The 26238-nt window shown below is 41.9% G+C and overlaps 1 protein-coding gene across 4 annotated transcripts in view; it reads right to left on the bottom strand.

Annotated features, from left to right (window-relative positions):
- DGKD (diacylglycerol kinase, delta 130kDa) overlaps positions 1–26238 on the bottom strand; it is a 71494-nt gene that overhangs the window by 17323 nt on the left and 27933 nt on the right. For all 4 annotated transcript variants that reach the window (XM_010568187.1, XM_010568183.1, XM_010568185.1 and 1 more), the window contains 13 exons: positions 12011–12115; positions 11044–11176; positions 10059–10165; positions 9302–9427; positions 8074–8176; positions 7393–7555; positions 5216–5324; positions 4311–4450; positions 3490–3574; positions 2841–2935; positions 2657–2756; positions 2231–2504; positions 227–388 (listed from right to left, as the gene is read on the bottom strand). In XM_010568187.1, coding sequence (XP_010566489.1) covers positions 227–388; positions 2231–2504; positions 2657–2756; positions 2841–2935; positions 3490–3574; positions 4311–4450; positions 5216–5324; positions 7393–7555; positions 8074–8176; positions 9302–9427; positions 10059–10165; positions 11044–11176; positions 12011–12115 — 1702 coding nt within the window. The remainder of the gene's footprint in view (positions 1–226; positions 389–2230; positions 2505–2656; positions 2757–2840; positions 2936–3489; positions 3575–4310; positions 4451–5215; positions 5325–7392; positions 7556–8073; positions 8177–9301; positions 9428–10058; positions 10166–11043; positions 11177–12010; positions 12116–26238) is intronic.

Here is a 26238-nt window from a genome sequence, read left to right as displayed (position 1 = left end):
TAAGATCATCGACCAGCCACCAGAGATGTAGCGAAAAGTGGGGTGTATAATGCACACACTAGAGCATAGAAACGTGCAAGGCCTGGCATCTGAAGAGCAATCATTCAAAAATTAGAGAAAAACAGAACTTAGAAGTTAATACACGTAACACCTCCCTCACTTTTTACAACTAACAGAATTGTAATTCGCAGGCAAGATCTGCATGGTGGCAGCCCTGGAGCAGTACCTTTCCGCTGGCTTCTCCCCTTGGACACTCCATAGCTGCTGCTGTGTGATGACTGCAGGGAGATTTTATCCTCGTTCCTCAGCTCCTTGCCCTCTTCAGAGGCTGAGAGACTAAGGAGGAAGCCCTCTTGCTCCTGGGTCTGGGCGTTCTGCTCATCAACAGCTGTAAGGCGAGAGAAAGTAGGTGAGTGCCTCACAGCTCTTCTAGCAAGGAACAACTCTCACTGATGTAAACAACAATAGGATGGGACTCTAAAGGCCCTGATTCCTTAAAGGAAAGAACAGGAATAACAAAAAGCTTTCCTCTGTCATTTGTCTCAACCAAGCTCTGCTCTGGAGAGGTTTTGGAACTGGGCTTGCTTAGCCTCCTGTTTTCTTTGCTGAGCTCTTTAGCAGTGAGGCTCTAAATAAAGTGTCCACCTTTAATGCTACTCAGGCTTCCTGAGATGTCAACTGTGCTACAGGTGATGGGATTCCATTTATTTGCATTTAGATGTTGCCAGAAATTCTAAACAGATGGACATTAAATGATAAATGTAATGAATTTTCTGTTTGCTTAAGCTGTACTGGGGCAATAGGATAAGCCACTTGAAAACAGCATTTACATATAATCGGGAAGAAGAAAATAGCAGTTGGTAAAAAAACAATACAAACAAGGGAAAGAATCAGATTACGTACTTTCAAAGAGGAAAAACAGCTTGGAGAATTTGAAAAAATACATTTGAAACGTAACTGGAGTTTGCCCAAGAGCTGGTAAGAATTCAATGCTAGCATGTTACCTGAAGAAATGAAAACTCCTTTGCATGTAATCAATAGGCCTTCCTCCCCAGCAACCCTTCACAGGGCACAGCAATGTGAACAGCCCTGAGCTGACCTACCACCTCACTGCCTCTGCAGGGGGATGACCCCCCCTTCTTTCAGTCTCTTCCCATCCCTTGTGCTGACTCTAGAGTTCATCAAAACTATCCACAAGGCAATCCAACCCACTAGCCCAGCTGGATTAAGTAAACTGGTTGGGCTCCAAAAGAACTCCAACAAACATCAAATTGGCATAAAGTAAGCAGCAACAAAGTGGGGCAGCAGTGAGGTCAAGACACCTACTTCACCAGAAGCAGGCTGTTTGCTCAACTTCCATCACCTCATATAACTTCACCCTCAGGATAGGTTTTATACAATACTGCAGTGCTGGAAATCCAAGCAACATCGCAATGATCTGTGACTTACTACACCGTTGTTCATAATGCATGTTTAGGTGTGCATAGACGTCACACCTGCAACTTCAATGCTTTTATCTCCAGTGATAAGGTGTTAAGGACTTCCTTTGGTCTAAGTTAAACCACTGAGTTTATGACTAACATCTGGGAGATGCCTTTTGAAGGAAATGAAGCTTTGAGCTATGGGTGTGAGTAGCTGGAGAGATATAAGGGTCAAGATGTGAAGAGGGTCACCTGCCTAGGAAGTTAACATCTGAACAGAACTGATTTGCATCAGGGTGTAGTATTATAATGTTTTCCCAGCAACAAAGCTAGTTTAAGAAATTCCTGAACTCTCTTGCAGTTGTACCACCGCACTGTTTTGCTGGGCTCTACTATAAAGAGATTTCTGAAACAATCCAAGTTAAAACACTTAAAATACTTTCTTCTCAAGTATTTTCAGATCTGTTTTACAGCAAGGCCACACAAACAGTTGCGCTGACACAATTGTGGTATGGGTGGAGACAGACAGGAAATGCAAATGAACAGAGTGTGGGAGGATAGTAACTTCCTAAACCAGCTGCATAGGACAGAACACACCTTGAACTTCAGGCTCATTTACCAAGCAATGTTTCAAATCGGTGGGCTTGGCAGAGGTGATACTGAAACTAAATAGCCAGGCTTACTGAATAGCTTCTCCAGCTCAGGAAAGCTGTTTTTTTATGAAGAACCCTACTCCCCTCTGGAATAAGTGAAATTTATACTTCTTAAGAGCCTGTAGCAAGTCACAAGCAGGACTCCTAACAGGTTACCTTTTTCTGCATGCTCTATTATCTGACGAATGGCTTTTTTCAAGCTGTTGGCTCTCAACATGAGTTGTTCTCGGGGACGAAATATCTGGGGCCTTGCTGTACATGACGAGCCCACTGACCGGTCGCTAGAAGAATCACAAGCACTGCCTGACCCATCACCATCTTCGGTTTCCTCTGCAATGGTGGGAGGAGGGTTTGGCAGAGATGAAGATGCTTGAGATTCATCATTCAGTGTCTTCAGTAATGAGTCCAGCTTCTCTTTCAGGACAGAGCACTACAAGACGAAGAACATTTGAGTAGAACTAACAGTAGACTGCGTAGCTCATTCTTTTAGTGCTTGCTGAACTGCTGCTGTCCTAATTCTCTGAAAACAGAGCAGTTTTTCCACTTCAGAAGTAGAAACCCAAACAATTTTTCCAATTTTACCTTCCTGGCCATGACCTCTGATTCCTCTGAGCTTTCCGTTGCCTTTTCATAGGCTTTCCCTACTCGAGCCACAAAATCCTTCACTGTCTCACAAAGCACCCTAGGCAAAGAAGGTAGTGAAAACAAAGTGATGCAAGGATTGTCTCAGGATTTTCACTGTGCAACTTGTCCTCTAAGTACTCACTTGGCTGAGGAGATGACCACTGAGTGTTGGTCAGAAGTCAAAATTTTGGACAAATGAGCAGCCACAGAGTCTTCATAGAAGAGAATCTTCTGCACCTGGTGACAGTCAGAAACAAGCCACTGGGGTGCTGCTTCCCAACATTACAACACATGCTGTATATCCCTGGGTCCCCAGAGAGTATCTGTCATTCTACAGGTTCTTTTTGCCCTGGAAAAGTTCTGTGGTCCAGGGCTCAGTTACTCATTAAAGACCTAAATCTGATGAAGAAACTAATTCTGAACTTAGAAATCATCATCAGCGCAGTTCTTAGAATCTCCAATCAACTGTGGATCTAAAACTGGTTTTTTTATGACTGCTATGCAGCTTTCCACAATTTCAATAACTTGATGTTATGGCAGCAAGTAAAAGTCAATAATTTCCTCTCTGTCCTGTTCCAAAGCATCTTCTTCTCATCCCTCATTATGGTTGTGGACTCTGGTAACCCAACCTCCATAATACTCATTGACTTAAAGCCCCAGATCTTTGTAGCTCCTGTTACACTCAAGTCATGGCTCAAGACTGCTCCATTTGAGCTCAACCACTGCCTCCTATCTCATCCATTCTGAGGCTATTGCTCCCAGTCCTTTTCCCTCTGCATCTCGCAAGGTACCTCAGAATCCTCACTGAAATCTTCAGTGACTGTGGAAGTGGAGGCCTGGCGAGGGAGTTTGGTTTCATACACCATGATGCTCCACCTGTTGAAAAGGAGGCATCATATTTGTCACTACAAGGCAGATGATTTCGTCCTTTATCCAAAGGACATAACAGGTTAGAACCTCAAAGCAGAACAAATTGCACTTTGGCAGGGGCATAACTGCTGTAAGGATGCCAGAGAGTTGCAACGGAACTGCAGAGGAGCTGAACTGGGGGAAAAGAGAAGGACGACACTACAAACAAGTATCCTACAGCACAAGGAACTTCTCTGTACTTCTTCTCTCTCTCTCTCTCAGAAATTCTACAGGCATTACTTGATTCAACATAACAGATACCAAGACGCAACTCTAAAGATAAGAAGCATTTTTAAATGTACAAAGATATATAGGTAATATCAATACTAGGGATAAAGAGGCCCATTTCTGCATTCAGCTTTCATTTCTAAGCCGAACTCAAGATAAATTGGTTCAAATTTACCAAGAAAAAGATTAGCTTAAAAACAGAAATCATGACTGCAAGGTTGACAAATTCAATTGACGAGAACTCTGGAACACTGGACATCACACAATTTCACTCATTACTATTCTGCAGCACTGACATAGAAAGCCAGACTACTTTTTGTTGCTAAAGGGTGACAGAGGATTATCAAAGAACAAACATTAACTGGCATTAGTAAGAAGTCCAGCAGCTGGGCAGAATCAAGAACTGCCCAGTTCTCCTGGAAGGATATTTTCACACAGCTCTTGAGTGGGAAGGATGTTAGTGATGGTTACTCACCTGTCCAGCATTTTGGTACTGGCCCTCTCCAGCTTCTCCAGGATCTGCGGGAGCTGGGTATCATCATCACAAGCAGACCCCCAGCCTAACACACGGGCAAGGTCATTCCCTGTTCCCAAAGGCAGCACTCCCAGCTGGCACTGCATTAGAGAAAAGGAAACCAAAACTGATATTCAAATGGGAAAACACAAGCCACAAACAGCCACAAGTAACACAACTGATTCCTTACACAGACTAGTCATTGAGAAACAGCTAGTCCCAGGGTGAGGAGAAAGTAATTGGATGGGGAAAACAGCCAGAAGAGCATGGAAGTAAGGAAACATTTCCTCTACTTTTAAGTCAATTGAGAAAAGAGCTACCATCTCGAAGAGCACCTTGCTAAAACTAACTCCTTCTACAGATGTATTTATTTAACCATCAGGTGGTGCTATTGCTTTTTATATAAAATTAGTATAGACACCTCCAAGACAAAATGGAAACTAATTAAACACTGTATGATGCCTCGACTCCAATGAAGTTTCTGTCTATCCCAAGACTCAGAAACTATGCCATGAGAATTAAAGGGAATAGATGAGGAGCATAACCTTTGTGGAACTCCCAGTTTTCTAACTGCAGCCCTTTCTAAGCACAATTCTCTGCTGGCAATGGAGCAGGAGTGACTCAGAGCTACTCCAAAAGCTGGATCTTGTAAGAGGGAGTTGTGGAGGAGCCCTGGCGATAGGAATAATGAGTTAGTCCAGTACTGCTTCTTGCAGAAAACTACTGCAAGAACACTGCTGTGGTAAGCTTTCAGTGGCTTCAGTCCTGGGGCAAACTACATCTGTATGATCAAAGAAAGTCCTCTTCAACCCATGCTGTTGTTATTACTTCATTCTTTCATCCAACAAAGCTCTTTGGGCAGGTACCTGCTTGTGAAGATTGAGGCTATCAATTTCGGAGAGAACCCAGCCAACACTTCCGTCCCCACCACACACTAGAATCCGGAAAGTGTCAAATTTCTGGAATAAGCGTAAACTACAGAGAAGGAAAAGAAAAAAGCAAGAGGGAAGAACAATCAGCTGTTGCAGAAAGAAATTATAAACAATTGAATCTAGGCAATAAACACAACAGACTTGCTTAAAGTAGGCTCTGATTTTGCAATGAATACGGGCCGCTGCCAGACTACAGACGAATTAAAATTATTATAAATAAGGAATTATAAATACAGCTAAGCATTTTACAATGGCTATTCACTACAGAAGTAAGTCCCAGACATACTCCTCTCCTAAAGCAGGGCACTTTTGTCTGAACAGAAGAGGAAACAAGCATGTGATAGCTGATTATTCATCAAATTAATTCCTTTTTGCAGATTTGGTGTGTTCAGCCTAACACTAGTTACTTGTCACTGTTTGGAGTGCTCTGATGTCACTGCCTTCGCACTCAAGGCCAGACCAATCAAAGCAAAGCTTGAAGAGTGGGAACTTTATGCAGTCATTCAGTAAGCAGAAAACTGTAAGAGGATGTAAAGCCTCACAAGCTTTAGTCCTTCTGGGAATGCAACATAAATCAATGCTCTGGCGCCTTGTCTGCCTTGCAAGCAGGCAAACAACTCACCAGCAAGACAAGTGTGAATTTCTCTATTCACCTCTTCTGGAATACTAATGACAACCTCTTCTTAAGCTGTTTGGAATTCTGCTTCTTAGTGAACATCTTCCAGAGCTACTGCCTGCTTTTATTTTCATTTTGTACATATTTACTTATTATTACCTAAACAGTGTTTGCTATAGCACATGAAAATCCCTGTTTCTTCAAGCATTGTTGACACTTAAAAAATGGCTATCAGAAATTACATCTTATGGTACAGTTTGACTAGCACCAGCTGAGAATATTTAAATTATCAAGAAGCAGCCTTTACCCTGTACCATCATTTCCTTTTCAAGGAAGCATATAAAAGCAGCTGTTTTAGAAGTGTGTACCACAGCTTGAGAAAATAACTGATTCCCTCCCTTTCCTTCTGTCCTGCTTAAAAGCACAATTCCTCTCTACAGTCAGTCCAACTGCAGAGGGGAAGAAGAAAAATATTTAATTTTAAAAGTTTTCTGTAAATTATTTATCAGCCAAACATATCCCCTGGACAGCATGCTGCAGTTTTAAAGGCCAGTGTTTTGCAAAGCACTATGGCAAGAAACCACAATAGTTCTTAGGAGAGCAGAACCTAATGGTCACTTATCTGAGAGTGGACACTCCCAGATTTAGCACCCTGCATCTACAGGTCTTACGTGATAGACTTTGAGTCACGTTTAGAAAAATATGAAGGAAATTCACCTTGTGTGGACTCTTATTATAAGAAGCACCCATTCATGACAAAAGTTACTGAAATACAATGCAACAGAGCAACATTTGGAAGGGGCAAACTAGAGACCAAACTTTTTTTTTTAAACAGAATTGCAGAAATAGACTAAAGGAATTTATTCCACAGCACTCACTTTTTTTTTTTTTTATCCATAGATCTTCTAGTCTAATATGGTAAACAAGCCTGAAACGTCATCTAGATCCCAGGGCAGAACCAACTTTAGCAAAAGCACTCATAAAAGGTGTTTTCCCAATATCACCATAAAATCATTAAGGGATGGAAATTTCACATACTTCCCAAGTAAGTTATTTCTGGATAAATCTCAATTTGACAATATTAATTTGCTACCTATGACATTTGTCTCTTCACCTGATCTAACTGAAGTTAATTCTTGTTAACAGTACATCAGGATGCCTGTTACAAGTCTGTTTGCTGACAAGTTTTCTGGATGCAAGCTTTCCATGCTTGGTTGTCTTCCAGGGGAGTGTTTCTGGAATCCCCCCAAAATCCCTCAAGCTGTCCTGCTGTTACTAATGAATGGCAATAATAACCTTTTCCAACAACATTTTTGGTTTTAGCTAATCAATAACACTAAACACAGAGAGGGTAAAGCCCCTCCAAACTTCCTATGTGTTCAGCCTTCTCCGAGGAATAGGTTCCTTGTTATATTTGGGGATGAGCTTATAATCAATCACCCATACTTTTCTGGTATTTACAAGGAATGTGTGCTTCCATAGAATATCTGCTTACCCAAGGTGAGGTCCTCCATTCATGAGGTCAAAGACCTGGGCTGGATTCAGTAGCTGTTTGAATCTTCGTAGAAATTTTACGCCTTGGTTGTCTCCACTTTTTGAGTTGACAAAGACCAACAAAGGGCTTGTGCAAGAAGGGGGACAAGTAGCTTTCCAGAAACCTGTCGGGGAGGAGGGAAGGGAGAGGGAGGAAAAGCCAAGAGATGTGAAGCTGCCCATGGAGATGGAGTGAGAAAAAACCCAACACCCCACACCCCAGCACAGCTATGAAGAAGCTAATACTTTCCTTGTGCTTATGGCACTCACTGGGTAAATGCCAAATGTGCACAGCCCTGAATCCAGCACGAACCACACCTCATGCTGCCAAATGTCACACTTATCTCCTAGCAGTATGCAAAACTTTCAGCTTCCCCAACCTTCCCAAACTGCTTCTGCAATATAGTTATTCTCAACAAATTTTAACAGCTGCAGCTCAGCAAGCACTGATGTTACAGGTTAATAAACCGAATGCAAAAGCAAACAGTTCACTACCACACTTCAGCAATGTCTTCCAGTTTTGAATTTCAGCAACACCAGAAGCAGAATTTTCAGCTGATAGAGTCTGGCATTAATAGTGTTAGCTGAAGGGACTGTGACTGAGAGGAAGAGACAGAAGGCACTACTTACTAGTGATACTTACCATCTGAATCAATGCTGTTAAGAGCAGTAGGAGGAATGACAGATACTTTGCACAGCCCAAGAGGGCACTTGTTTGGCAACAACTCTTTACATGCTGTGTGTACCTGAAAACACCACACAAAAAACAAAAAAAAAGAAAAAAGAAAATCATTCAGACCCTTTTGGGCACTGTGGTATAACTCATAAAGCCACCCAACAAGAGGCTGGAAAGGAAGAATAAGACAGGAAGAGGGGGCAAATCCAAGGAAATGTCAATCAATAAAGTTATTTTAAGCATGATCTAATCAGAGTCTTCTACTAATGCTCCTCTTTCCATTAGTATGTACTTTTTCTGCCATTTGCATTTATGAGACTAGCACTTTGAGTGCTGAGAGGACCAGATAACAGATTCTGTGGCTTTAAGAGCCTTCAGGTATTCTGCTTTCAAAATCCTAGTCTCAGTTGAGAGATCAAAAGTAGCAAGAAAAAAAGCTGGGAATTCAAGAAAGCAAAAAAAAAAAGCAGGGAGACATGAGGGACATCAAGAGGTAAGAGAAGAAGGGACATTAAGAGGTAAGAGAAGAAGGGATTAATAAAGCCACCCAAAAAAGGAAATACAAAGCAGAGTAGGGCACTTCGGTCATTTCTGGTACCCAAAGACTGCAAGATAGAGGGTTTGCCTGGGGTTTGAGCCCCCGCCCCCCATATTATAAACACATATTTTGTGATACTTCTCTTACTAATATTATAGACACCTGGAAACACAGCAAGATCTGCATCACTGCAGCGGTTATGCAAGAGAAACCTATTGCAATGGGAAGGGAAATTGTTGTTATTAAAACAGCTTAGTATTCCTTATTGTCCTTTTTTGTTGTACCTTTCCAACTTGTAGAAATGACAAATAATGGCTCCTTAAAAACCAACATCTGCCTGAGGCACTGATTCATATCTAGTGTAATTAGATTCTTCTATGAAAGCTCACTATCGAAAGAAAATGAGCTTGCAGAGAAGCCAGATACTTATTTCAGGTCTTACTTCTATGCATCACAGTGATACTTTTTAGCACAAATTTAAATTTCTCTCTCTTGCAAGCAGTTTATCATCTGGAGAAAGAACAATAAAGTCCTTCATGGCAAATACTGACAGCACGGTTAGAGATTTCATTTTAAGTAAATGTCATTAAAAGAACACACCAAAGAGCTGATCAAAGACTATCCTTTTACTGAAATGATCATGTCTATTCAACTCACCATGGCTTTGCACCAAAGGCAGCGCCAGTCTTGCAAGCGTAGGACACTGCCACAGGTTTTATCACACACAGTGCATTTGGCACTCACAGGCAGGTTTCCTTCCAACCACTGATGTGGCATTGAGATCTGCAAATGGTACAGAGGGAGAGAAGCAATATGAACCTTCCAGAGTGCAACTCAAGGGTGCAGGATACACTGTGGAACTGAGACATACAGAGAAGCAAGTCTTTATATGCACTGTTTAAGGACAGCAATGGCAATTTCTAGAAAACACTTGAGGACCTGTTTTGGCATTTTACATCACACTGAAGCACAAAGAGACCAGGTGACTCGCCCCAGGCTACCCAGGAAACACTGACTTGCATTAGACACCCCATATGCTAAGGTACTCATTTACGCCTTGGTTGTCTCCACCTTTTGAGTTGAAAAAGACCAACAAGGGCTTGTGCTAGAAGGGGGACAAGTAGCCATTTCTTTTATCTTTCTTTTGACAAAATTCAGACCAGGTTCCCCATGCCTCCAATTATTTAACCTCAACTCCCCCAGTCCGTAGCAGGACTCTCTTCGTATTAAGGAGTCCTTGTGACCCTGGTTGGACTTTTCACACAGAATCTCATGCTCTGAACAGTAAAGGCTTTTCCCACATCACTAACAGATAAAGGCAGAATCTGCTATTTGTACAGTGAAGAAAGCTGCAGAGCACATGCCAGTGCTTTCACATCAAGATAAGGCTAGAAGAGTTAAGACTAATGCCTACCCCATCTTCATCCTCAATGATATCCTTCCCAATAGAGGCCAGAGTTGTCCACTTGCAATTATTGGTTGCCCGCACAGCACACCGCTTGTGGGCTTTAAACTTGCACACTAGAGAGGAAGAGAAGAGTATATTAATCCTGCCTCAGAATGTATAATGTGGCAGTCTGTGCCAAAAGCTTTCCCAAGTGACCATATCTGGCTCCAGAAGAAAGCATGGGCACACACTATCCTTGTTAGTGCTGCCAAAACTATCAGCTCTAAGCGTACTGAGTAAGATGAGCTAGCTATTAATTCCTGACTTGTCACTTTTGCCAGTTGCTTGTACAAAGTTTAGTTATCACCTTGTTAAATTTGACATGATTTACATAGTCATACACTCCTGCATCCTTTTACACAGTGTGGGTGGAACCTCATTCACACTAGAAGCATGAGCTCTATGCAGCCAGGCATGTCTGCTATGCCAAAGCTGAAAAAGAATAACTTCCTGGCATTCAAACACTTCACCAGGATGTTCTTACCAATGTGATTATTCTTACGAACAGGAGTATTCATATGAATATTCTGATACCTCAGAAGTATATACCTGTTCACTTCAGAAGCATGACTTTAATAAGGGATGACAGTATTTAGGTATATAGGAAAAAAAATAATCAGCTATATTACTATCAGGTCCAACACTAAAACCAGCATGAAAACATCATCACTTCTATCATCCTTTTACAAAACGCCAGGATCCTGATCTTGACTTCTGCAGGATAATTCTCTATGAAGCCAAAGGGATTCAGCAGCAAAAAGTTTCAGCATCAGGTCCAGAAAAGACCTCTAGTCTCATACAGAGCCTGTAGCTCTCTCAAGTTTATTATGCAGCATTTTTTCTACATCTTTTTGCAGACTGTTAACAACATTCCTCTTAAATTATCTCTGGAACATGGCATTGAGCCATAAAGACTGCACTCCCAAAACAGGAGACAAGCCAGCACCTTTACCTTCACATGAGAGCCCATGTGATGTGACTCCAGATAATGCCTCCCGACACACATTGCAGTACGTTGGCCGAGCATGTGAGCAGGCGTACCAGTTATGCATCCCTGAGAAATGGTCCATGCTATACTGGGTAGACTAATAAAATAAATGTATTACAGCAAAGTCTAAAATAGAGCAACAAGACTTTTTTTCCTTAAAACAAAGACTTGCACATAGCAGTCAGGAAAGGCAGAAACAGAACACTTTTACTAGGGAAGAGTAGGTCACATGCAGTTTATACACACCAGCTGTAACTCAAGAAGGTCTTTGAGCCAGAAGTGACCACTTAAAGAAGCAGCCACACCTTCATTCCTGCTCCGGTCCTACCTCCCAACCTTGTCTCACTAAAAGTGTGTGTAGGGAAATGACCTGGAGAATTTATCTGCTGGAGAGCTGACCCTTCCCTTCTCCATTTTTTTGTTGGATTAAGTTTTCAGCAAGATCAGTTCCCCAACTGGTTTATTGCATAGCAGAGGAATGCTTCTGCCAGCATAAGGGAGGAGACAACAGGGAGACAAGCATCAGAGTGGAGAAAACACAACAGAGCTTCTTTTAGTGGCAGTGCTGGCCCCAGAAAGCAAACAGATGTACTGAAGTAGGCAGAATACCAAGCAGGCGCGACGTGATTTAGAACAGGGAGGATAACTGAAGATTGAAAAGACAATGGGAGGAGAACTGTGTTTCATAACCTACCCATACCGTGAGAAGTGCTCTCAAAGTTACCAAGGGAGAGTATACAAAGCCACAAGCATTCTTTGGAGAATCACTTCAGTGTATCTGGGGTAGTTTTTACTGAAGGCCTAACACTATACCCATTATAGTAATAAAAACAACTTCTATTAACTTCACTGAAAGCTGACTCCAATCTCAAAACAAGCTGTTATTTAGGAGAGGAGGCACAGAGTGCAAAGGAACATCTTTTCCTATTACCTCAAAATGTTCACGGTTTTGTACAGTCTTCAGTGCTGCAATCCAATCTTCCATCTCTTTTCTGTTATCAGCACAAAGGATGAGCTTCCGACATGGAGTGATAATCTGAAGACAGAAAATTAATAGCGTGTATTCTGGACATATCAGTGACAGACAGCAGGAGAACACATTATCACTAGTGTAGTCTATTGAAGCTATTTTCAGAGGCAATGAGCTGCACAACAGAACAGAAGTTGCAACTTTCAACCATGTTTCTCTTCCACTGTAACATACCTTAATTCCTTCATAAATGTACAGAGCCACAGAGATTTTTAGCTGTCATTCCCAATACTGAACCAAGTAAAGAAATCTCTCATACCCAAATAACAGCACAACACAAATCAAGCACAGAGCAGTAGGAGCTAATATATTAAATGTGCAGACCTTGCATAAGTGTTTTTTTTTTTAAGTACTTAATGACTTTTTGAATTGGCAACAACATTAAAACACTTTGTTAACAGCATAATATACCAGTTTCTAGCAATCAACGAATTAGATAACATACCCTGTAACATCATACTAAAAATCTGTTTGGAGTCATGACAAACATGGCGAGGGAGGAGGGAAGAAATTAAACAAAATAAGCAATCCAGAAGAGAAATCATTGTATTTTGAACCCTCATGTCTCCTCAGGACTTGTTCTGTGTTTATTATGTAAAAGTTATTCCAACAAATGTTCCACTAGCAGCTTGAGGTTGTGGTGAGCTTGCCTTCCTCTGAAAATACTGTCCTCAGTGTGTTTCTACCTTGGTTTAATTCCCATGCATTAGTTGCCCTGTGTTCAATAAACAATTCAGTGTTTTAACAAACCAGTAGAAGACATGCAGGGTGGCCGAAGCTCCCCTCTGCCCAGGAAGGCAGACAGGTCTCTGTGTATCCTACCGCCAATGCCCTCTCCTTTTGTCAGATGGAGGCAGCAGAGAGAAGTAAAAGCTCCTAGCTGTTCGGAGGAGCATGTCTGCTGTCCACAGGGCTGCTCGTTCAGCTGGGGTCCAGACTTGACTACAAATCAACAATGGTATTCTTCCTAAGACAAAAGTCTTTCTTCCCCACACTGTAGTTATCTTATCTTACTAACACTGTCTTTTGTGCACACCTCTGTACTGATTTCCATCAAACTGTCTTCTTAAATTAGACCAACACTGAAGTGTTTGCAAGGCCTGGATTTAAGAAAAGCTGCATTAAGGTTGAACACCATTAACAAAAATCAAAAGGCTCCCCTTTATGTCAACTCTAAAAACTTCCAGCAGCCTGGACTCTCCTGTGCCCCTCTACATTTTGTACATGAAAAAGAACTGTCTACATCATCTGCTTTTCCAGCAAATTGTGCCCTAGCATTTGAAATAACGGATTAAAACAAACTCGGATTGTGTCAGGTTGATGAGGCCCGTGTGGCTCTTGCAAGCATGCAACCAAACTTTTGTTAATGAACACTAAAAAACCCATGCACATCACCCCAATACATGACCCCTGTTAACTACTGTTTTCCAATCTGTTTCTCACTTCTCTCATTATCACTCATAAAACAGATTAAAAATAAAACCTCTCAAGTTGAACATCAAACTTTTAGCTGAAGTGCCTCAGAGCATTCACTAAGAAATGTGTATGTAATGCCACCAAAAAGATACACCTGTAAATTTCTGCTTTAAGCTCTTCAATTTTCAAAATATATTTCTTTTCATCAGATAGATTGCAGCATTCATCTGCAATAACACTAACTTTACGCAGAGGCATTACCAATACCTAGAAAAGGGTGCTACAGGCAGATTAAGTAGGCAATGAATGGAGCTAAATACCTTTCTAAAGCAAGGACTGGCCATTCATATTAGAAACACAGTTTTGGCATGGAACATTCTCTCTTGGACATAATGACCAGATCTGTATCAATTGTAAGCAAATAGAAATAAATATTTACAATTCTCTAAAAATAAAACTTTGAAGAACTCCTTCCCTCTTCCCTGATTTTTCCTTTAAATAATTCCAGCTCTGAAAAAATTTATTCCCAAAGAACGTAATCATATGAATCTTCTTTTTCCTTGGAAAAGTGAGTGGTTAACTCTATTTCCATCAAACACTCTGCTATGTAAGAATCACTACCCTAGAGAAACTTTATACAGAGCATGAAACACTACTGCAAAAATCAGCGTGAAGTTAGAGAAGAATGAGAGTATCTCTGAAGTCCTGCTAAGAAGCAGCAGCTTTTTCCCTGGAAGTAAAACCAAGTTCAAATAATTTGTTCAGACAGCACAGGGCCCCATTTTTTTCTGGTGGCAAAGCCAAGAACATCTATAACTGCGTATGTACAACGGTACCCTATGTGAAGTCCAAACATCCTAGGATGAAGCATCCAAGAACCTTTCATCACTTTAAAACCAGCCAGTTTTTATAAGGAACCACCAGTTCATTCAACTAGCCACTGGCACACGCTTGGGCAGGCGGGAAAAATAATTTAAAACAGTAGGTAAAATTAAATTATTATCATAACGATCCCATTTCAGAACACTCCTATTCAGTGATATCCCTTTTCCTATTTTTCTCTCTATTTTGAAGAAAAAAAAAAAGGCAAATGCAAAGTATATAGTATCATTTTAAAATCACCCTGGAAGACATGAAATCTAAAATATTGGCATAAAACACAGAAATGCTGACACTCCTTTAATAAGAATTAATTTCTGAGGCTACTGACTTCCTGGATCACTGGAGAGACTGTCCAATATAGAAAACTACTAATTCCTTCTTAAGTCACCTACTGCATCATCTTAAAAATCCCCACATTCAGTGTTGGACAACCTTCTGTTCAAAGAACAAAGTTAAAGTTTAAAAGACAAGAGAACAAATAAGGAGACCAAGAAGATTTTCATACTTGAATCATCCAAGGAGCCAGAGAACTAAAATAAAGGGTCTGTTGTGTAACTACAGAACTGCAAATAAAATGTAACTTTGTGCAAGATAAATCTATGAAGAGCATTCCCCATTAGTCAGTTCTAAAGCAACATTTGCATTGGGATTTAGTGCTACCACCAGAGATGGGAAATAAAAGAACACAATCTCAAACCTCACTCCTATTCTAAGGAGGAAAAATTGGGACAATTCAGGCTTCACAGTGAAGGACAGAGAAGATTTTAATGTAACTAGTGTAACAATTCTTTGGGGAAATTAAGAAACCATACAAACCTGTTTTTTTGATTAACATGCAGTGGTGTTACAGTTAAACATTTTAATGACGATAATTAAGAATCCAGAAACATGTTAATAGGGACACTTCCTTCGCAGAGTGGTCCAACAGCTCTTGCCTTTCATACAGCCTCACACACACAACAGCCAACACTGGGTACCTTGTCAGTGTAAGACACTCCTGCTTTCCCTGCACTGCAGGCAGCCGCTGCGCAGGCTGATGCGCAACAGGCATGCCACTACACTGGTCCTGAATAAGGGCAGAACTGAGATGAACAGAAACATGCTCTTACTCACATGGAGAGAAAAACACTCATCCCATCATTTTCACCTCCTTCTACTTAAGCCAGTAATTTCAACTCCAGACATCCATCTGTTGAAGGATACTAACAGAGAGAGAAAGGCTATTACATACACTGCGCTCTCTAGACGAGACTGATGATCAGTCTAACATCTCACACACACACAAAAAAAAAAAAAAAAAAATCATTCTTGTCATCTTCAGAAGAAGCCACAGCAATCTTCCCCTTGAAAAGCTGTCCTTTCCCAGCCAGGGAGTCTGGGATGTTTGCTCTCAGCTACAGCCTTGATGAGCCGATGCTCTGGAACACGAGGCTTGGTTATCCCTCTTGGCAAACGAGGCTACAAACGAGCATGGTCCAGCTATTTTTTATGTTCCGGCTACAGCTTTTGACTAACATCCTGGAACAGTATATTCCACAGGATGACGACGCACTAGGTGAAATAGCATTTCCTTTTATTTGTTCTAAATTTACAAAGCAGTAATGTCATCCAGTGACCTCTTGTTCTCATATAAACGGAGGGCACAAAAACAATGATCTGATTGCTTTTGAGTTAGGATGGGGGCTGCCTTGCTAGGAGTTAAAAAAAAACATAATAAAAAGTTTTAAGATTTATTTGTAATCTCATACATTTTTGGCCTGTTTGGGAATTGGCAGAAATCTGTTCGTGCCCTGAAACAGGTCAGAATTTTATCTAGATATGAACAATTACGTAAATTAAAAATGCTTGTTCTTCCTAAAAAGGGAATATTAAAAACTAACATACTTTTTTGATCCTAAATGCTATTGAACTTTTGGGTGTGGTTCTTCAGATTTCACTTCCTAGTAGGAACTGGATGCCCAAATACCCATGTGCCCAGAGCTCACTACATGGTGACTTTATTGAGCCCAAACACTGACCAGCAAAACAGTTCAACAACAGTCCGGGGGGGGGGCGGGCAGGGAAGCTGCCAATCCCTCTAATCAATCCTGAAGAGCCATAAGGATGGATGGGAATGGCAGAAGGGCTTAAAGACATTTCAAATCAGGACACAGCTTAATTTACCAACTCCTCACTGCATATAAAACACCAGAAATTTCTTTTGCAGGAATTATGGTGATGATCAACTACCCACCAGGTCAAGCCTTTGCAGATAGTTATGTGCCCTCTATGCAGACGAGCCGTCTCAAGTCTATTAAAGAAAGTCAGTTTTCAAGCTTGCTCACTCTAAATCTAAAAAAAATCTAAATCTGAAAAAAGCCATGCCTTCACTGGCTGTCTTGTGCAAATATTGATGCTCCCCTGACACTTCTCCAAAAGTTAGCTTCATCTGCTGTCTCTTCCTCATACAGCACATGCCCCCTTACCAGCTGTTAACCCCCACCCCTCATGTTGACCCAGACTCCCCTGTCCAAAGCCAACACCAGTTCACTGACATTTCAAACCAGGCCAGCTGGCAAACAACAGAGCCAACCAAAGAAAACTTCTCATTTCACATTCTAATAATGGACTGGACATCCCTGGATGTCCTTCCCCAATGAACAGCTGTGAATAATTGTATTAGAAAGGCAGTCCAAAAAAGACCCTTATATTAGACCAAATTTTAAATAGAAATCTGCCATACTTCACCCTTTGGTGTTTTGCTGTACTGAGCGACCTTCCTCCACCCAACAGCTGGAGCATAAACTTCATTCTCTGGTCTTGCTGCCATCAAAGATGACTTTATCATCTCTGCTCACTTCCTCTTTCAGTATTTTCTGGCTGCCCAGAAACTTCTCAGCAAAAAAGTGACAGTCTGGCCAAACATGCATTGGGACTGTTTCTTATCAGAGTAGATCTGGTGAGCTCAGTGACCACAAAAGATGGCAAAACAAGTTAAGATCACACTGGCCCAATCACAGAGCTGGCTGAAGAAATGCTGCAGGGGGAGACGGGGGGGGCAGGACATACAACTTTGCTAAATATAGTTCTTCTGATATGATACATTTCTCAGAATGACCAAAAGTGGGTGTATGAGAACACCTGCTCATTCTGACTGCTTCCTTTTACTCACATCCTGTTCAAATACAGTCTTATGTTCAAAGGTGCTAGCCATAAATCCCTCAAAGAGATCCTGGATTATTCCAAACGTTTGATGAGTTGGGTACAGGGACAACAGAAATTTCTGGAGCTCAAAAGACCTAGGAACTGCAACTAGAAAAAAATAAAATAGCTGCAAGAACGGTCCTGGTGCAGGCAAAAACTTCAGCTTGATCACATGTGGCAAAGGCGGGGAAAACGTCCACCATCTCTGTAGCTAACTGCTATGTCTGCTTTTGTATACTGGAGTAAGCTCTTGCATCCCATGAACCCCAAAACTCAGGAAGGAAAATTGGGTGAGATTATAACAAGGACCCAGGCATTTTATCCACTTCAGTTCCTGTTCCAGCAACAGCGGTGGTTAAATGAACCCTGGCATACGTTAAAACACGTTGCCTGTGTTCATCAACAAGATTCACAAACCAGCAAAGTCACTATATGTTTCAAACACCATCGCTGAACTCACAGAAGGCAAAATGGACTAAGTGTGGATTAAGCAATGCTACTGCCTCAGTAAATACACAAGGTTAAAAAGTAGACTGTGAAAAAGGGAGAAGAAAGGAAATGAAAATACGAGTTTCAGACTCAAACAAGTCCTTTACACTTAAAATCTTAAAAGCCTGTCTCATTGATGTTAGCTTCTGAAACAATCTGGAGCTGAGCAACAGGCCACCAAAGCCTTAGACAGCAAGTCAGCATGATTTTAGTAGGTCTCTATAGTTTGGAAGAGAGAAATAATACGAGTATCAATGCCTAGACTCATGGGGGACCGAGGCTTGCCCTATGCCACAGACAACATCCCTCTTCCAATTTGCAATTCAGCTTTGACCCAGTTTTGCTGACAAATTCAGCCCCATTAACTCACTGCAGAGGTCAGTTAGAGCTCTCTAGAATTGCACTGATTCTCTTTCCTGAAAACCTGGATGCTACCCTGAAGGGGAAAGAAAAAAGAAGCTTTTATATGACACTGGAGGAATGCACCAGTTTTATATTTATTTTTATAGTGCAAGATCTTTATTTCCTGCTAAAATGACCATCTTCCACCTATGGAAACTCTAATTTCCACCAAATAAAACAAGTCGTTAATGTTCTTATAGTTGTGCCAAATTCTGCCCCCTTTTTTTTTTTTTTTTTAAATAGCAATAACAGGATTTTCCTCAAAGCCCTAAGTGCGCAAACCTCTGTTTGCACTATACTGGGTATTTTATCCCCAACTTCCATGTGGCTGTTTTACCTTAATTATCAATCTCTAAAATCCAAGACAGCTCATTTCCATAGGAAAATGGGTAAAGCACATGGTGTGGCCTCTCTAGGACCATTTTTACATTATTAGGTTAATTCATCTTGCAATACGTACCTCATCTGCCAGGAGAGGTTGCACAGGTTGCGATTACAAGCACATCTTCTCTGAGCACTGTCACTGGCACTTACCGCTGCTGCACTGTGCCCACAGATCAAGTTCAACTCATGCTGACCCTCCATCTGTGCTTTCTCCCAGTCCCTATCTTCCCCGATTCCGCAGCTGGAAAGCAGACCAGACAGAGCGTTGCCTGGGAAAATTATCATCTCTCATACCAGGGTCACATTCCTACACGCTTCTGGAAACTCTGTTCCTAAACAAGGCACATTCCTGTTCTTGGCAATTGGTAAGAGGAGCACAGACAAGGAGAGGATTTTAGGACTTTTGCAACCACTTAACAGATGTCAAAACCTAGAGTGTGCAAGAAGGTCTTTGCCACTGTTAGCAGTTAAGAAATGCAGACAATCCTGGTAATTGGTGCAATATTAATCACTAGAGATCTACATGGACAGAGCGGCACCAAATGGGAACCGACAGGGCTCCCATGCCAAATGCCAGAGCATCTTAAGCACAGCTCCATTATCCACCCACCTTCCACTTCATGCAGCAGATGCACACATACATCCCTTCTTCATCTGTTTTCCAAACGATGCAGTCCTGCTGGGAAAAGAGTTGGCAAACAGAACTACCCTGTTCAGAAAGGGCAGCACATTTGGGAAGGTAAAGGATACTCCAGAGAAACCTTCCTACTCACTCTAACAGAAGCAAAACCATGAGCAACAGAGGGGCACATCAACATTCCCCAGTGGTACAGCTGCTGTCTCAGGGGGCTCATACACATCAAGGCTAGCAGCTAAAAAAATCACAGGACTGAGCAACAGAAAATCTTGTCCACAGTAGGAAAATGACCTGTTACTGACAGCTTATTGCTAGTAACAGCTCCTCACAGCCCCCTAATCTCAGCTGTGTTGGAAAGAGGCTGGTAGCTAGCACAAAATAATAGCTTTCAACAGCTTGATGAACCCAGTAGCTTTCCATACTGGGTCACTAGGCAAAGACAAGTCCTGTTTCACACACCACGACAGTGAAACCATCACAAGCACCACAAGTAGGGAGACCTCATTTCTGCAAATAATATTAGCAAGCCTCTCCCTGCCTGTCAAAATGACCAGATTAAAAATGTGCATAAAAAGAAGTCTCTTCCTTCTAGAGAGACCCCTACGTAAAACTAAACCCATCATGTTCTCAGATGACCTCCTGTTTACCACAGGTTGTTCTGCCTTTGTGTCCTCACCTGGAAGGGGGAGAAGACACTGGAATCTGCAGTCTTGCTCAGGAAGGTACATAAAACACCAACACAGCACAAAGGTTACAAAGAGCAAAGAGATTATCAAACAAAAGCTCCTACTGTTCAGGCACAAGGGCAGTAACAGACGCTATTTTCAAAGCAGTAAACTTCCCTCTAGGGAAACAAAAGCTCTTCACAAACAGTCGCCTTTACTTCCCAGCTCTCTATCTATCCTGTCTCACAGTAAAATTCACAAAGCTCAGTCTGACCTCTTTCTCTTACAGTAGCTTCATCTTTCTCAAAAACCTAGCATATACTGGGATCATTCTGTAACATACAGTAGCAATCGCCAGATCTCTCCACCCACAGCAACTTCTTCCAGACTCTCTAACTCTTCTTCCATGTTTATCCTCTCTTTGATGGTTTTTCTCTAGATTTTTCCTTCTTTTGTGTGAGTAGACCAATGACCAGCTCCTGCAGGAGGCTGGATTAAGAGTCCTAAAAATCCTTGACATGAAAGGATTTTAAATGACTATTTTCAATGACTAATAGTGACTCAGAATGGTCTGTTTACCAAAGGGCCTTTTCTCAAGCAGAAAAAACTGCACTGAAGTCTGGATTACAAACTACTAAAATAGCAAAGTGTTTTGAAACTGACAGGAAATGGGGACTGAACTGAACTTAATGAAGGGAGGGGGGAAAAACAGCAGAGCAATTCTGGACATGGCAATTCATGGCTCTACTCATATTTTCACTTGCTTATAAAGGAAATTCTGACACCTGCCAATATAAACAGAGTAAGAGCACTAGCAGAGAGTGTACAATTCCTGAACATGTATACACGTGTGTGGAAGAGACAACAACCCCCAGCAAAGCCAGACTTTCCAATGTGCACTCTAATTTTGTCCAATTTAGAGAAGAGAATTTAAAAAGGAGGAGGGAAGAACCATCCCTTTCACAAATCCCTCTTTTCTAATCTTTCCCTTCTCCAAACCTTAACAAGGCAATCCATGACTGTGTACAAAGGAGCAAGGTGAGCAACCAGGACACTCAGCGACTCTCCTGACTAACTATATCCCCAGGTTAGTAAGTCTTTTTGCCCACTTCTGAGAGCTGATGTCTTCCCCCTGGGTCCCTCACCCCCATGCTGAGGAAGCAGGGGAGGAAGATCCCCTCGCTCACTGGGAAGCCCAGTGACTCCCTGCATCATACGTTCAAAAGCCCATCTTTACCGAAGGGCTGAGGCCACACGGGGCAGTTTGGGGAATCTGTGCAAGTGTCAAACCACGCAGATTTCCCTCATCTTTATCAGCCCAAGCTTGAAGATCAAGCCTAACCTTCTGCAAACAGCTTGTAAGAGAAGTTCTTATATTCCTTCTCCTCATAAAAATAAGTCACATGCTCTTTCTCAAAGCTTGCGTTTCAAACCAGCACAAATAACCTCTGATCTGGGTTCCTCTTGCTTCAACAGTGCCTTACAGGCACACAGCTCCTGTGCTAGACACGAGCAGCAGACTTTCTGCCTGACATGTGGCTTCAGCAGCTCTAGCCACTCTTTCAAAACCAAACTCTTCAGAGAAGACTTCACTGCCTTCTCAGCCAAAAAGGATATATTTTCACTTAAAAGCACTAGTACAAATAATTCAACTTGACATGAAGTTACCGGAGAGGCAAAAGCACTTTCACTTCATTGTGAAATGAATTTGCAGACATCAACAACATACTCTCCCCATCAGGAAGCACCCTCAGCACTTTTTTACCTTTTGTTAAAGTTCAAGCACTTTGCCCTGTGTTTTTAGGAAAGGTTAATTACCCCAAAATGAAGATTCATGCTATTTCTCCACAACGCCAACAAGCCCTGGGACAATACAGCAAAAATATACAGTCTGAATGAGATCAGACAAGTCACATAAAATTTCACAAGACAGAAACTGGCATCTTTGCTGCTGAATAAAGTCAGTACTAAGTAACAAGGCTGTAATAACAAAAAATTGTAGCACACCTCAGGCTTCGGTACAGCTGAAGAATGACATCCATGCTGCTTAGAGATGACAGCATGCTCTCATTCAGTAGCACCAGCAATTCCAGGTTCCTCAACCTACCATAACCATTGTCGCCTCCAGTCATGCAAGTGCTCTGAGAGAGAGGTACTACTCTAATCTCAATAATTCCTCTCTCCTGTGACATTGGTCAGGGTGAATCATCAGTTAATAAACAGTATTTCTTAACTAATGGGTGCAGCATTACAGCACTGCAGGCACATTTCCCTTTACCCCAATTCTGGAGAACTTATCTACATAAATGCACACAGGAGAGAACACCTGAACAGTAGGAGCTTGTAGCAAACTTACTCTGAAGAACTTGAGCTCCTGATGATCTGTTATGCTGGCACAGGTGCCATGTTTCTCAATGCTTAGTCCCGAAAACTCGGACTCCTGCTCTTACCTTTCACGTGCAATCTTCTTCTAAACTAGTGTCCAGAGCAGCCTACTCTCTTAGAAAAAAAACTAAACAGGTTGCTTGACATGCGATTAATAGGATTAGTCTCCTCTGTGGCCAGTCTTTCTGAACTATGTTCCACTTGCCACAAGCTTATTAGCTGTCTGCTTAAGGAGGAGCTGGGATAAGTTTCCTTCTGACAGCAGTGAAGCAGAGGCGCAGGCGCTGGCTGTAATAATATGCTGTTTCCTGTCTGTGGCTGAGCTGAGAGGTACTTCCCAACAGATGAGGGTTTACAGGAGCTCAGGAGTTCAAGCTCCACCTCTTCCAGCAGAATAGCCTTTAACTAGGGAGGAGGGGTCAAGAGCATGGCTCCTGGCACTCAACAACGTGCTCTGACCAAGCTTCACTTGCACTAAAGCGTCAGAAAGAAGAAATCAGACTGCACACATCTCTCTCTACAGAGACAAGCTTTCTCCTATGGGATGTCAAAGCTCTGAATAAGAATGAAAGTGAATGTTGTAATTCACGTTACTTGAATGAGGGTGAAAGGCCACACCACCATTTGCTAGCAATAACTGGAAAACATTTACAAAAGCACCATGTGAGAATCATATTGAAACAAAATATGTACGTGGAAAGATCTTATGTCCTTCCCAGGCCCTCTCCTGTTGATGACAGGTGTTTTTTATTAGTATTAAAGAACACACATTTTACATTTTTTCCCCCTTTAGCTTTATACAAGTCCGGCACAAGGCAGGAAAGGGTCAATGAACCGGTAAGGACTCACTCCATCATCTCTGCCACTTACACTGAAGGCAGTAGGCTTAATTCAGTTGGCACCTTCTAGAAAAGAGCAGATCTTCACCAACACAGCAACCTGAGGAGTAAGAATTTGTTCACCACAAAAAACATTTACCAAAACGGGCCTAAGGAGATGACCCAAAGTCCTTTCAAAGACTCTTGAGGGGATAGCTGTGGTGGCAAAGCGTTGGCCCAAGCAACAGACAATAGAGCAATTGGTGCCCCCCCCCCCAACCTTACGGGCTTCGCAGGGGAGAATGGGCAAGCTGGATGTTTCAGGTCTATGACACAGGTAAATTTTGAGAGAAGTATCTCCAAAACCCAGGCTTCCTGGCATGATCTAAAGAAAAAGCTATTCTAGGTTCGGAGTACGGAACTCATCCTCATCATGTATTTTGTTTTAATGCTCCTAAAGCAACTGCAGGCTAATGTACTAGGCGGGCACATCAACAAATCAAGTTACTGCGAAATTGCACTGTCCAAGAAAAAACTGTTTGTGGAAACAGCTGAAGTCTCACTGGGAATACCCAATGTGCCCAGTGTGATCCCAAATCACCTGCTTTTAAGATATCACAAGAGGTTTTGAGGGTATGGCTGGGAAAGCTCTGCTCAGAAGTCAGGGTCAAGCTTTGACCTCACCCATCCAATGCTGCTGATCTCTATTTCATAAGGAGTACAAATGTAGGCACACACTGATGGCAAGCATCCAGGCTAAAAGTTGATGACTCTCTCTAAAATAAATGGGTCTGAAGTACCAGGACAACATGGTTATCATTAAGTTTGTACCACAGCAGATCCTCTCTAAGACCTTGTGAAAGACAGCAGCCCTAGGAAAATCCACTGGTGAGAGATCTATACACTAGGTATACACGGAAAGAACCAGTCACTCACAGCCCAGACATCGCAAAAGAATTTACCTTGTAGACAGATGACTTACAAGGACAGAGATGTGACAGAACCAGCAAATATTACATCTACCATCCTCCTGAGAGGAGAGAGGCCTGGTGTGGGGCTGCTATATGATTTGTTCCCAGAGGCTTCCTGCTAAATAACTCTGCAGCCACACTGCCTGACCTAAAGGAACAATAGCTAAACATAAAGCTTTTCCTTACATCTCTCAGGGGATGGAGCTGTACAACATCTTAAGCTCAAAGATGTCCCTAGTCACATGCTCCCAGCCCATTCTATAGTCACATATACATTAACTCTGGGTAGCAGTCCCGAAAACTGTCCCTGTTGCAAACAGGATATACTTACTGAAGAAATCTATGCAACATCAACTAAGTAAGCAACAGTGGAACCTGTATTACACGTTCTTCAGAGGAAGAGGTCTGCATCTTAACACTCACTTTCTTGCTCTCCTGCCTGCTGACAGCAAACAAATTAGCTGTCAGACTTATGTCCTATGTAAAAGGTTTACTGGCAGCTGTATTTTTTAACCTTATTCCTCTATTTATGCAACATAACCTTTGTTGGCTCCATGCTCTGGTTTTCTCTCATGGTGCTGCCTCCCCATGCTCCTCACTGCCCTTTCACCAGTTTCTCCTTTGACTGGTCACCCCTTATTACCTCTTTGCTTTGGATCCACACTGCTCCTCTAAGGGGTTTATCTACTGTTTTTGTTTCCCGCCTCCTTTGTTAGTACCTCAGGAGTGTCATTCACACAACCTGACTTGCAGAATCTATACATTAAGCAGTAGAGATGCCTCGACAGAGGATGAGTTGCCTCAGAAAGAAACCACTCTTTCATAAATCCAGAACTACCAGTCTCCATTGAAGAAAACACAGAAACAAAAAGAAAACCAGAACATCTAAAACTCCAGAATAACTGTCTCTGCTATACAACACCAAAAGTTGGATGTTTTCCATTTAGGATAAAAACTCAGTCCCACTGATCTGAAACAGGAAAAAATATGCATCAAAGAACTCTGAATTTTAGAAAGGAACCAAGCTGGGGAGATACAGGGAGGAAGCAGAGTGGTCTCAAACAAAACCAAGAGAAAATTGCAAGACTGCAAGGAATCCAAAGCACTGATGGCAGTGATGTGGCAGACCAAACAGCAGCAAGACTAGGCAACCTTCTGATTTTCTAAGTATTTTTATAGCTCATGGTAAACCACAGTCAACCCCCTCTGTAAGCCATGTCAGAAAGAGTAGATAGAAATTAAGAGCAGAAATGTTTTTCTTGAAGTTTACCTGAGCCCCATGATACAGTGATCAGCTGGAGATAGCACAAGCTGTATTTGCTATGCGAGTGTCAAAGTAATCCTATACTTTTTACCCTCTAGGGAAGGCAGGGACTGGCAGAGCCTGATACCATAGTCATGGAAGTAACTCTTCACTGTTGGACTCAGATGGGGCCATCTGAGAGAGCAAACACACTATTTCCTCCAGTCCTTGCCAATAGTGTCCCTGAGGGAGATTAGGTCTCTTCCAACTATAAGAAGCAAAACAGTAACAGTACATTTGTTTACCTGAAAAATCAGTTTTTATTTACATATGGGAAAACTGAAGCAAGACCCAAGAAAAAATGCTTTATTAAAAGATAAATAACTTCGCATTCTTGAAAATGTATCCCCCACTGAAATCACTGCAGAATCCTTCTCTCTGTGTATGCACGCCAACACCTGATATCGATATTTACTATCAGACCCAGATATGCCTCCTACTTGTCCAATTATGGATGCAGAAAGTGTTTTCAAACTTTGAGAAAGTGTTGGAATTTCATCTGGACATAGGGTGGACACCACAGCTGCTTTGCACAGGTACTGCAAAGCAAAAAGCTACAGCTACATTAACAGAAACAACCTTTGCTAGATGTTG

Source organism: Haliaeetus leucocephalus, unplaced genomic scaffold (genome assembly GCF_000737465.1).
Source record: "Haliaeetus leucocephalus isolate CR32 unplaced genomic scaffold, Haliaeetus_leucocephalus-4.0 Scaffold240, whole genome shotgun sequence".
Taxonomy (NCBI): domain Eukaryota; kingdom Metazoa; phylum Chordata; class Aves; order Accipitriformes; family Accipitridae; genus Haliaeetus; species Haliaeetus leucocephalus.
The sequence above is the reverse complement of the archived record's forward strand: the minus strand, read 5'-3'. Positions and strand labels throughout refer to the sequence as shown.